The 12,539-nt window shown below is 52.1% G+C and overlaps 1 protein-coding gene across 6 annotated transcripts; it reads left to right on the top strand.

Moving 5' to 3' along the window:
• The first annotated feature begins 4,336 nt into the window (after positions 1 to 4,336).
• Positions 4,337 to 11,839, top strand: WDR13 (WD repeat domain 13). Of its 6 annotated transcripts, none has more exons than XM_081793889.1 (10): positions 4,337 to 4,526; positions 4,870 to 4,949; positions 5,679 to 5,885; positions 6,545 to 6,654; positions 6,777 to 6,907; positions 7,804 to 8,111; positions 8,964 to 9,144; positions 9,247 to 9,388; positions 11,066 to 11,184; positions 11,573 to 11,839. In XM_081793889.1, the coding sequence occupies exons 3-10, from the start codon at positions 5,880 to 5,882 to the stop codon at positions 11,755 to 11,757; spliced, it is 1,182 nt and encodes a 393-aa protein (XP_081650015.1). In that variant the 5' UTR covers positions 4,337 to 4,526; positions 4,870 to 4,949; positions 5,679 to 5,879; the 3' UTR covers positions 11,758 to 11,839. The 6 variants fall into 6 exon arrangements, with proteins under 6 accessions (XP_081650015.1, XP_081650013.1, XP_081650014.1 ...); XM_081793887.1 differs by having other exon boundaries at positions 4,387 to 4,469; positions 5,645 to 5,885; XM_081793885.1 differs by having other exon boundaries at positions 4,391 to 4,526; positions 5,645 to 5,885.
• The last annotated feature ends 700 nt before the right edge of the window (positions 11,840 to 12,539 follow it).

Below are 12,539 nucleotides of genomic sequence, written 5' to 3'. Positions count from 1 at the left end.
CACCCAACCCTGCCTTCCTTCCTCTGGATCCTTCTAAATGTCTTAAGGAGTTTGGCGAGCTTAGTGATTCAAGGTTTGTTATCTGTAAAGCTTATGGGTGCGAGCAAACAGCTGGGGCGGTTACGGGGAGGCATGTGCTGCGTACGGAGGAGGCTTCCCTGGGCCGTGACCCCCAGGGCCGGTCTTCATCCTTTTACGTGTCTCGGGTGCCCAATGGGAGCCACAGGGCAGGTTCGGAGTGCTGGATCGCCAGTCCTTATGTGTGCCCCTGGATGAACCTTTCCCATAACCGAGAGGGTCTCTGATGACCTCCGTCTTTGGAGGCCCCTTGACAGGGCCCTCATCTCGCGGTCGTACCAATTTGCTTGCACCCCCAACCCATGGAATCTAGTCCACACAGTCATTATTTCCTCACCTCCCCCCCCCCCCCCCAAGCATCCTTCCTTCCTATATGCCTCACATCCTATCAGCAGATGGGTCCCGATTGTTAAGGTTCCCGCTGGTGCTGCCCACAGAGAAGGCACTGATGGTAGATCTCTCGTCCCATTCTTAATGTTCAACACCAAGGGAATACAAAACACTTGACGATAGTAAGCTGCTTCTAGCTTGTCATGAGGGGAAATGACCCAAATGTTGTCTGCTCGCATTCAAGCCTAGAGCACTGACCACACGGAAGACTGAGTCATATCTGACAATAAAACATTTGTCTCCCCAAACAACAGAAAAACGGGAAAGATCTCTCTGCTTCATCGAGACTCTCACGAGAGACACTTTTAAAGGGGAGGTCCTGACAGCTACACAAACAGCATTTCCTCCCTAAGTGACAAAATCAGTAGGGCCCCCTATGAAACTGCTGCACCCAAGAGATCCCCAGGTGTTTGGTGGAGAACGAGCCACGGTTATAACAAGGGATTCCAGATCGTGAGACGAGCCCCTAATTGCTGGAGCATATTGATCATCGGGGTTGGAGAGGTTTTAGAAGGCATTTAAGAAGGACAGGGGAAGGAAGAATAAACCAAGAGCAGAAAGGGGAACTGGTTAGGGTTAGGCCAACGTTCCCCTTTCACAAGGGAGGATTGACCAACCTTTACCCAGAAGCCTGAGACTCGAGACTGGCGGCCACACGACCTGCTTTTAACTGGCCGACAGGTGCCTTGTTTTGAGAGTCTTGGTAAGGACATCCTGCGTTCAGAAAAGGAAAGGAAAGAGTCCACTGTTACCCTCTGGCGGTCCCAGGGTCTCGGCACCAAAATGTTACTGGAGGGTGGGAGGGACACTGGTCCTTGCCTCACGGAGTCGAAGGGTGAATCTCACAGATGGATGACAACAGAGAGCGAGCAGAGCCATAGAGTTTATTGAGGGAAAGTACAAAGCTCTCAAGAGCGAGAGGGGTCCTGACTAGGTAACCGCTGGGGATTTCTGTCCTGGCTTTTTACTGGGAACTTATTAGAAAGTTTGTGAGACTCCACACATGGAGCTAGCCTGAGCGGGATGGGAACACATTTATCTCATCCTCTTCTTCCCCAAACTCTGCTGCCACTGCCGCTTTGTCAGCCTCCCACTTGTAGCTGCATTCTGCCTCTGAAGGCCCCTTTTCTCTCCCTGCCCTATGTATCCCTTTTCCTATTCACCCAGACCCTCCTTTGCCCACCCAGGGACCTGCCTGCCATTCATGCAGATAAATCCTGCAAGTTTATAAGTCCCAGCATACTGAAAGTGCCTTCTGTCACCAGCTTGTTCAAAACCCCTTTTTAATCCAGTGAGGGTGTGTACACCTTTTAAAAGCAAAATTTGAAAGAAAAAAAACACAAAGCACACAACAAATGCAACAGGTGGCTGTGATGGTTAATTCACATTATTTCTGTACCAGAATTACCTCTGGCAAGTGGATCCATTATTGGGAAAAGGTTCTAAGACAACTAACATTAGTCAACATTTAGTGGGTATTTTCTATTTTCCAGATGCTAGTGCAAGCCAGCTAACTCATTTAGTCCTCACAATAACCCTATGAGACAGGTTGGTTTTTTTTTTCACATGAGGATACTGAGTCACAAAGGGTTTGCCCAAAGACCACAGCTCCTGGTCAGCAGACCTGGCAGCAGCGGCCAGGTTACACCACCTTCTGAAAGTACTGTAGTACTTCTCAGAATACCAGCAAACGTTCCTGCAACAGATGTTGTGAACACTTTCTATGCATTAATAACGAATTCCTTCTTACGCCGACCCTGTCATTAGGTTGTTTTATCTAATATCTTAATCGCCTTATAGCGATGAAGTTTTACAAATAATTTTTGAATGGCGCCTGGGTGGCTCAGTTGGTTAAGCATCCAGCTCTTGATTTTGACTTAGGTCATGATCCCATGGTTTGTGAGATCAAGCCCTGCATCAGGCTCTGCACTGACAGTGTGGAGTCTGCTTGGGATTCTCTCCCTGTCCCTCCCCCACTCGTTTTCTCTTTTTCTGTCCTAATAAGTAAACTTAAAAAAATAATTTTTGAGGGGCGCCTGGGTGGCTTAGTCGGTTGGGCATCTGACTTCAGCTCGGGTCATGATCTCATGGTCGGTGGGTCCGAGCCCCACAATGGGCTCTGTGCTGACAGCTCAGAGACTGGAATCTGCTTCAGATTCTGTGTCTCCCTGTCTCTCTGCCCCTCCCCCCGCTTGTACTCTGTCTCTGTCTCAAAAATAAACATTAAAAAATTAAAAAATAATAATTTTGAAACTTTTTGACATATAAAAACTGCAACAAAAGAATCAATTCCAGCAGTAAGACAGTAAATCTTGCTGGCATCTCTGACTTTCCTGTACTTTTTCCCCCACCATGTTTCTTTGGAGGCTGAGTGGTGGTACGAAGGGGTGGGGCTCAGTCCAAGGAGGATCAAGGTGCAAACGGGAAAGGCAGTGATCATAGCATCCTTTATAGCAAGAAAAAAATTTGGAAATAAAGCCAGTGCTGGTCACAAATAGGAGACTAGTTCAATAAAATGAACTTGAACTCCCTGGGCTTCAGCTTTCCTCATCTGTAAAATGGGGATAGTAATGGGTCCCACAACATTCAGTTTTTAGGATTAAATGGATTAATACTTGTAAATCACCATGTTTCCAGCACATTATCCAATAAGTGTTAGTGGTTACATGTTTATGCAGTAAAATAGTTTATTCTTTACCAACCATCAAATAGAAGGGTATTTAACATCCTGAAAAGACACCCATAGATTAGTTACATGGACAAGGGAGGTGCTGTATCGATACAAAACAGAGTGGTCTATTTTTGTTAGAACACACAAAAGGCAATACGTGTTTTGGGTGTGCTCCTCATTTCAGGTGGCTTTAAAACTTCAGATTATTGTATTTGTGCAATAAATACAAAAAATAGTGCAAAAGTGAAAAAAGTTTTTGAGAATTCTAGCAGTGGATGGATGTTCAGATTCAATAGGAAGGTAGTATGTATTTCAATTTTGTAAATTCTGTTAATCCTGACCACATTAAGATGAATAGAGGGGCACCTGACAGACTCAGTCAGTGGTAGAGCTAGTGAACTCCATCTCGGGGTGGTGAGTTCGAGCCCCACGTTGGACATAGAGGTTACTTTAAAAAAAAATTTTAACGTTTATTTATTATTGAGAAACAGAGAGACAGCATGAGCGTGGGAGGGGCAGAGAGAAGGGGAGACACAGAATCTGAAGCAGGCTCCAGCCTCTGAGCTGTGAGCACAAAGCCCGACGGGGACGGGGGGCCTCGAACTCACAGACCGTTAGATCGTGACCTAAGCCCAAGTCGAAGGCTTAACCGACTGAGCCACCTAGGCGCCCCTATAGAGGTTCCCTTTTTAAAAAAAGGTGAATAAGAGTTGCAGCTTCCTGTTATGAGTTGAAATAAGGATGGTTCAGATAGTCTCCTGGGATCCAAATTTTGTTGTGCCTTAAGTACATTAAGTAATGTCTTCTGTCTTTGGAGGCTCAGACCCAGACCAAGTTTCCTGGGACTATCCAAGCCCACTCCCCAACCCCCACTACAGAACAGACTACTCATCCCAGGGTTGTCTGGAGGCCTATCAGTCACTTTAAGAACTGAAGAACATTCTAGGAGCCTCTGCATGTGTGCTTATTTTTGATTCTGTGCTTCAAATCTTGTTTGGCCAAGATTGTGATGCTAAAAAAGCAGCTTATACCACGCTTTCAAAGGAAAGTCGTATTTCTAATTTTTACTGAATGATTCGCACTCTCTGGCCCCTGAACATTATTCTTGGGTATACCAAAAACGTCATTACAGACCCGCGGAAGACAGAACTTGAGGGGTGGAGCCTCCATCCTGTGCCGGAAGCAGCTGTCCCTTAGTGCGCCTGCGTGGTTCTCCCACGCCCTGCGAAGGATTGCTATCCATTCGCTCTGCGCTTGACAGCTCTTCCTGGCAGTGGGCGGCCATCTTGCCTGAAGCCTGAGAGAGGGAGAAGAGAGACACAAGAAAAGGGTGACACTGGTCTCAGGGCCGCCCCGGGGGCCTCAAGAGCCGGAGGCAGCCCCGGAGGTGGTCTCTGATCCCGGGCCCTGCTCTTGAACCCAAAAAGGGAAGGCGGGGGGCGGGGGGCAAGAAGATGGATGGAGAATGCCAATGATTGCTAGACCGGGGGTGGGGCGTCGCTATGGCGACCGGGGAGGGGCGGGATCAGATCTGAATCGCTGGTGTGAATCTTCCGGGAGCTGCCCGGGGAGGGCAGGGCTGGGGTGATGACCATGCTAACTGCCGGGTGCTACTTCGCGACGTCCCGGCGTAGAGGGACTAAGTGTCTATGGCAACGGTCGTCTGGCAGAAGGGGAGGAACTAAGTCCTTTCACTTGAAACGCTGACATTCCAGGCCCTTATCCTGCAGGCTCCCGCGGGCGGACAGGCCGGAAGAGGAGGCCGGGGAATGGCCGCGGTGTGGCAGCAGGTCTTAGCAGTAGACGCGAGGTGAGGCGTGGGGTCGAAGCCCATGGGAACGGAAGTTACTGGGGTGCATGCGCAATGGCGATAAGTGAGGCTGGGCGGAGAACTTGCCTTATGCGGCTGCGTGGGCATGCCGGAGGTGAGCATGCGCAGTAGCAGGGTGTGGGGGCTTGCCCGCAGAGAGAAGAGCTGGCCGGAGGGTCGTAAAGAGCATGCTTGGAAAGTGCGGTCAGATGTGGGCATGCGTCAAGAGGCTGTGCTTCCAGAGCCTTTGGGAGGGGGTGTTGGAGCTCAGGCTAGTGACATCCTGTTCCCCACCATTGCCCCCCCCCCCCCCCCGCAGACTTCTCTTACCATCATCACTTCTCCAGTCTGACCCCATCACCATCCCATACTGACCTCCACCGTTGCCCCACACTAACCCCCATCACCATGTCACCCTGACACGTGTTGTTGTCTACACTGACTCGGTCACCACATCCCAAATCCAACAAAGCTTCAGACGGCCTCCATTGCCCCCACACTGACCTCATCATCATGCCCTTTATTACTGTAGACCCACCCTCCTCACAGCACCAGAGGGACCCCCATCACCGCTGCTGATCACTTGCCATCCTGACCTCTCACTGCCACACACGTCATTCTCTTTCCCTGTCCCTTGAGCTGATTGATTCCCTCTGTCCTGTGCCTGCTGCCCATCCTGCCTCCTGCCATCATAGGTACAACGCGTACCGCACACCAACGTTTCCACAGTTTCGGACACAGTATATCCGTCGGCGCAGCCAGCTACTGCGGGAGAATGCCAAGGCTGGGCACCCCCCGGCACTGCGTCGGCAGTACCTGAGGCTGCGTGGGCAGCTGCTGGGCCAGCGATACGGGCCCCTCTCCGAGCCAGGCAGTGCTCGTGCCTATAGCAACAGCATCGTCCGCAGCAGCCGAACTACCCTTGACCGCATGGAGGTGAGCTCCACCCCACGCTGCTGCCATAAATACCACCTACCTCCATATACATTCACTCAGCCGACTTGTCAAGCACCTGCTAAGTGCAAGGCACTGTTCTAGGCTCTTGGATGACCATAGAGCAAAAAGAGATAATCTAAAGTCAGTAAACAGACAATAAACAAGATAAGCAGGTTGATAAATGGGCAATAAACAGGATAAATAGTGCAATAGGCATACCAAATCAGATAAACAAGTTCAATAATTAACGTGGCTTATAGTGAGGAGTGCTAAGATGGAAAAATAAAGCAGACTTGGGGGATAAAATGAGACTGGTGTGAAGGACAGAGGGAAGCTATTTTTGATGGGGATGATCAGGAAAGTCTCCAAGGAAGTGACAGTTGAGCTGAGATTTGAATGAAGCAAGAGACTGAGCTGAGTGTTTTTTTGGGGAAAGTGTTCATTCTTTCTTCACAGAACATTTATTGAGTATCCACTGAGTGGGGGAAGGGGGCAAGCAGGAGAACAGCACAGAAGCCACCACAGTAGTCCAAGCGATGGTGGTGGCAGTGGCTAGGGTGAGAAGGGATCTGGTTCTAGGCATATTTTCAAGACCCCAGACCCCATAAGTTCCTGGGGGCTTCTTTTAAGATGTGCCCACCATGACCCTCTGTTTGCAGGACTTTGAGGATGATCCTCGGGCCCTGGGGGCTCGTGGGCACCGCCGTTCCGTCAGCCGAGGCTCCTACCAGCTGCAGGCACAGATGAACCGTGCTGTCTATGAGGACAGGTATGCCCCAGGGGCAGCTGTGAGCTGGGGCTTTGTGGGGGGGGGGGGAGAAGGGCCATGGGGCAACAGCAGACAATGCTAACAGGCACCTCACATTATCTCCCACTCCCATTGGGGCCCAGGCCCCCTGGCAGCGTGGTACCCACATCAGCAGCAGAAGCAAGTCGAGCCATGGCTGGGGACACATCACTGAGTGAGAACTATGCGTTTGCGGGCATGTACCATGTCTTCGACCAGCACGTGGATGAGGCAGGTAAGCCAGCCCCGGTAGCGGGTCGCATCACCATGCATTTGCCTAAACTGTGACAACTATTCAGTGCATCTGTTTCTGGAATGCAAAGTCTCTGGCCCACCTCCGAAGGAGGAATTGCGATCCATAAAGCTTTTTGTGGGGGTGCCTGGCTGGCTCAATTGATGGAGCATACGACTCTTGATCTCGGGGTTGTGGGTTCGGGTCCCACATTGGGTACAGAGATTACTATTTTTTTTTTTTTGGATATAATTTATTGTCAAGTTGGCTGACATACAGTGTTACCATATAGGTCCATACAGGGGCCAGCTGAGTGAGCCTAGTATATACAGTGTGTTCTTGGTTTTGGGGGTAGATGCCTATGATTCATCGCTTAAATACAACACCCACTGCTCATCCCAAGTGCCCTCCCAATGCCCATCACCCATTTCCCCCTCTCCCCCACCCGAGATTATTTTAAAAATCTTAAAAAAAAAACCACTTTTTGCAAACCTAAAAGCTCTCTGCAAAGTAAAGCTCTGTGCAAAATCTCAGGTATTTTATCTACCATAAAAGGGCTCAGCAGCTTAAAAGAGGACTTTGCAGAAGGCTTCTGGGGTTGTGAGTTGCTTGGAAGAGTTCAGAACGTTTACAGAGAAATCTCCTTGCAAAAGGCCGCACGGGTTTTGCAAACTGCCGAGACCTTGGTAATTGTAAAGTGCTTGCTGAGGTGTAGGGAGCTTTTGGAAAAGGGCCTTCTGGGGTTCCAACTCCCTTCCCCAGCCAAGGAAAGCCCTTTGCTGAGGCCATTGTGCTTGGCGTGGTGGGTCCGGGCCCCTGGCCCACACGTAAGAGCCTTATGTAAATGAAAGCACCTGGTGAGCGTGCTGAGTCCCACGAACGGCTCCTTGGCATTGCAGTGCCAAGAGTGCGCTTCGCCAATGACGACCGGCACCGCCTGGCCTGCTGTTCCCTCGACGGCAGCATCTCACTGTGCCAGCTGGTGCCTGCCCCGCCCACCGTGCTCCGTGTACTGCGGGGCCACACCCGCGGCGTCTCCGACTTTGCCTGGTCCCTCTCCAACGACATCCTTGTGTCCACCTCACTCGATGCTACCATGCGCATCTGGGCCTCTGAAGACGGCCGCTGCATCCGGGAGATTCCTGACCCCGATGGCGCCGAATTGCTCTGCTGCACCTTCCAGCCGGTCAACAACAACCTCACTGTGGTCAGGCCCCAGGGTGTCCACTCACTGAGGGCGGGGATGCTGGGCCGGGAGAGCTGTCCCAGGGAATCTGTCTGAGGGTCAGGGCGGTCCCCTCCAGTCCATCACCAAAGTCCCCCTGTGGTCAGACTCAGAGGGAAATGAGTCAGAATGGGGACGCGGTTCTTGGCTTGGGGTGACCTTGCTATGATAGACTCCAGTGGGGACTGGTCAGGAGGCCGAGTGCCAGTTCTGGTAGCCCTTTCGGTCCTGTCAACAGCAGTGCTGCCATTTTCCAAGTGCAGGGGCTGTTGGCTGGGGATCAGGGTGACTAGTCAGAAGGCTAGTCTCAGTGGCAGCGGTCCTGCCACTCTCAGTGGCAGGGTCATCCTGCGGTCTGACCCCAGGATGGAGAGTCAGAGGGTGGGGGAAGGAAGTGAAAATCTGGCCTGGCCCTGAGGGGCCTAGAGGGGACCGGCTGCATGAGCTTATGCACTGGGATCCTTTCTGCTGCAGCACCAGCCCCAGTGTGGGCAAGTGTCCAGCAAGGACCAGGCAGGAAGCAGACCGGCTATTATTACCAGCCTAGGACGGCCCTGTGGTTTGCCTGTCACAGGGGGTGCTGCCTCAGGGGCAGCATTATGGGTCTGAGACCCCCTTAGTCCGGGAGCAGCTGTCTATCCTGGTTAGGTTGCAAGACGGGCTGGCTCTGAAGGATCACAGGCCTGTGTCGCCTTTTAGTCTACCTCCCACAGCCCCACTGGGGTTAGAGTCCAGTAGGAACCAGCCGGTCCCATCCACAGTGGCTCCATTATGGTCAGACTCGAGGAGGGACTGGCTGAGAGCAGGATGACAGCACGCAGATCTCACCCACAGGTGGGGAATGCCAAGCACAACGTGCACGTTATGAACATCTCCACGGGCAAGAAAGTGAAGGGTGGCTCCAGCAAGCTGACGGGCCGGGTTCTCGCTCTGTCCTTTGATGCCCCTGGCCGGCTACTCTGGGCAGGAGATGACCGTGGCAGTGTTTTCTCCTTCCTTTTTGACATGGCCACAGGTAGGCAGGTCCCAGGCCTGCATCCAGGTATTCGCACTCCCCCTCGGCCCAGTGCACGGGCCCTCACCCTCACCTTTGCCTCCCCTTCCTCCGCTATTACAGGGAAACTGACCAAAGCCAAGCGTCTGGTGGTGCATGAGGGTAGCCCTGTGACCAGCATCTCTGCCCGCTCCTGGGTCAGCCGCGAGGCCCGGGACCCCTCGCTACTCATCAACGCTTGCCTCAACAAGCTGTTGCTCTATAGGTGGGTCTTCCCTGTCTGGGCTGCCTGGAGATGCAGGGCCCACCGCCTCCATCAGCCCGGGACGGGAGCACCGTCTCCTCGTAGGGCCCAAAAGCCTGTCTCCTCCATCAGGTTAAGTTCAGTGAGTGGAGAAGCCTGGTCTCCTTACAATAATGATGATAGCGATGGTAGTAGCAATGGCAGAAGTCGCTGGTGCTTACGTGGCAGTTGCTGGCACCAGGCCCTGTTGGAGCACCTCATATGTACCACTTCATTTAATCCACAACAGCCCTGTGAGGAAGGTGCTGTCATCGCGTTCATTTCACAGATGACCAACGTGAGGCATAGCATAGACTGGGCCCCCCTGAAAGCAGAGGTCTGTTCTCATTCCTTCCTTCCTTCCTTCCTTCCTTTTTTCTTCTTTTTTGATTGTGTTAAACCCACAAACTGTAAGATCATGATCTGAGCCGAAGTCGGACGCTTAACCGACTGAGCCACCCAGGTGCCCCATCTTTTTTTATTTTTTTTATTTTTTTGAGTGGAGGAGTTTACCATCCCTGCTGATGTATGACATGTTACCCAAATGCAGTTTGCAGCCCATGCTGGAATGACCTGAAGGGCTTCACAAAATCCTGGCCAGGCCCCACTCCAGGCCATCGATTCCAGAAGCTCTGGGGCAGGACCGGGCATTGGTACATTGAAAAGTTCCCCAAGTGCTGTCCAGTGATGTCCGAAAACCACTGCCCAACAGGATGCTTTTAGTTTATTGTTTTATTTTTCTACTCTTTTAAAAAAATTCACACACACACACACACACACACACACACACACATATCTATATATTTTTTTGTTTATTTATTTATTTTTGAGAGAGAGAGAGCAAGTGGGGTAGGGGCAGAGAGAGAGGGGAGAGAGAGAATCCCAAGCAGCCTCCGCACTGTCAGCGCAGACCATGACTTGAGGCTCAGGCTCACGAACTGTGAGATCATGACCTGAACCAAAACCACGAGTTGGATGCTTAACCGACGGAGACACCCAGGAGCCCCTATAGTTCTTAATTTAGGTATACTCCCAAGTTTTTGGCTATTTCCCCCATCCTCTCCCTTCCGTCCTCCTCCTTCCTGCCACTTGCTGTGGTAGAGCCTGATAACAACTCTGGAAGTACCTTCCTATATTTTGTTCTCTCCCCTGTAATTCTAGGTGTGCACACCCATCCACACATTTCCGGGGGAGGGTCATTGTTTTACAGGAGCGGGCTCCTACATCCTTTTCCACGGCTCACTTTTCTCCCCAGATGATGCTGTGGAAATGCCCCCAAGTCACCTACAGTGCTGTTGGTTCACTCTTTTGAATGGCCTTGTCGTATTCTGCAGTGCAGGGATATCTAGTCTGGTCAGCCCCTTCCTCTCTGTGCCTGTCTTAACACCAGGATCTCTTAGAAACCCCTAGAAAGAGAAACCAGTGAACAACACACTGCAGAGGCTCCCCGTCTACACCAACAGGTAGTTTCCAAACTGTCACGAGCTCACACAGCAGCCCATGCTTCGTAGGTAGGTATACACGGTCATCTCAAAACTGGGTTGTGTGAACCTTGAGAAGAACTCAGGCGCAGGGGCACAGACAGGCCCCCCTCCCCGCCGTGCATCGCCATCCAGAGCTGAGGTTCCACGCCCTGATCTGCTCTAACCCTCCCCTCAGGGTGGTGGACAACGAGGGGACCCTGCAGCTGAAGAGAAGCTTCCCCATCGAGCAGGGCTCACACCCTGTTCGCAGCATCTTCTGTCCCCTCATGTCCTTCCGCCAGGGGGCCTGTGTGGGTGAGTTCCCCAGGGTCGGGGCATATGGGGGGCCAGGGAGGGGCAGGGACCAGAGCTCCTGCTGATCTGGCTCAGATATCACAACCCCCAGGTGCCCAGACTTTCTGGGCCTTGAGAACTCTCCCATCCCAGCAGCTTCCCACTTTGAATGAAGACCCCTAAACAGCTTAGAATCCTCATGGCATGAGACACAGCACCCCCCACCCCCAAACAGCTCAGAGACCTCACACTCTGGACGCAGGACTAAAACAGCCAGGTGACCCCTGTCTAGGGACAGTCCCTCCCACACCTCCCCACACCTCCCCACACCACACTGGGGCTTCACACCCTGGGCACCCCGCTTCCTCCTGCAACATCTCCCGAGGTCCTCTCCCTCTTGTCCGGGCAGTGACGGGCAGCGAGGACATGTGTGTGCACTTCTTTGATGTGGAGCGAGCAGCCAAGGCCGCTGTCAACAAGCTGCAGGGCCACAGCGCACCTGTGCTGGACGTCAGCTTCAACTGTGATGAGAGCCTGCTGGCTTCCAGCGATGCCAGCGGCATGGTCATCGTCTGGAGGCGGGAGCAGAAGTAGGTGCCTTCCGGCCCTGCTGTGTCCACCTCCCTGTCCACTTCCTGCCTTGTGTTTGTAAATAAAGTTTCTGTGGTTGTGTCGATGGCTGGCTCCCAGGTCTACTGGGGTTGGGATCGGGCAAAAGGGAATCTGTAGGACCCAAGTTGGAATGGGGTTCACTTCCGCATTCATGCACTGATTTCTTCATTCACTTAGCAACCATTTATTGAATGCCTGCTGTGTCCTAGGCGCCACCATAAACGTTTTGCACAGCCCTGCAGTAGACAAACATCGAGCACCTACTGTGCACTGGGAACTGTTGTAGGCACTGGGAGTGTAGCTGTAACCTCAACAGACAGAAATCCCTGCCTTCGTGGGGCTTACGTTCTAGCGCAGGTAGATAATAGACAAAAATATATCCCAGGTCAGCTCAGGATCAGTGCTGTGAGGGAAAAGAAAGTCAGGACAGGAGGCCGAGGCACAAGAGTGAGATGTTGTGCTCTTTTTGGTGCTGTGATCAGGGAAGGTGGTGAAATTTAAAGACCTGAATGAAGTGAGAGGGAGCCATGGTGTGTGGGAGAGAACATTCTAGGCAGAGAGGAAAAGGCAATGCAAAGGCAGAGGCTGGAGTGTGCCAAAAGGACCACTGAAGAGGCTGGTATGGCTGGACCAGAATGTGTAGATGAGGCTTTATGGCCACAGTGAAGACTCGGGCTTTTTCTTTTTTTAATGTCTGTTTTTGAGAGAGAAAGGGGGGAGGGGCAGACAGAGCGGGGCACAGAGGATCCGAAGCAGACTCCAGG

The sequence above is a fragment of the Panthera onca genome, chromosome X, assembly GCF_046562875.1.
Source record: "Panthera onca isolate mPanOnc1 chromosome X, mPanOnc1 haplotype 2, whole genome shotgun sequence".
Taxonomy (NCBI): domain Eukaryota; kingdom Metazoa; phylum Chordata; class Mammalia; order Carnivora; family Felidae; genus Panthera; species Panthera onca.
Note: the sequence above shows the minus strand (reverse complement) of the source record. Positions and strands in the feature narration are given on the sequence as shown.

Bases quoted from the DNA above. Each gene is read 5' to 3' on its own strand.
- WDR13 (XM_081793890.1), top strand. From the start codon at position 5,138: ATGCTTGGAAAGTGCGGTCAGATGTGGGCATGCGTCAAGAGGCTGTGC. The intron at 5,221-5,644 runs GCTAGTGACATC...CTGCCATCATAG, and splicing joins GAGGGGGTGTTGGAGCTCAG to GTACAACGCGTACCGCACAC. The intron at 9,389-11,065 runs GTGGGTCTTCCC...CCCTCCCCTCAG, and splicing joins AACAAGCTGTTGCTCTATAG to GGTGGTGGACAACGAGGGGA.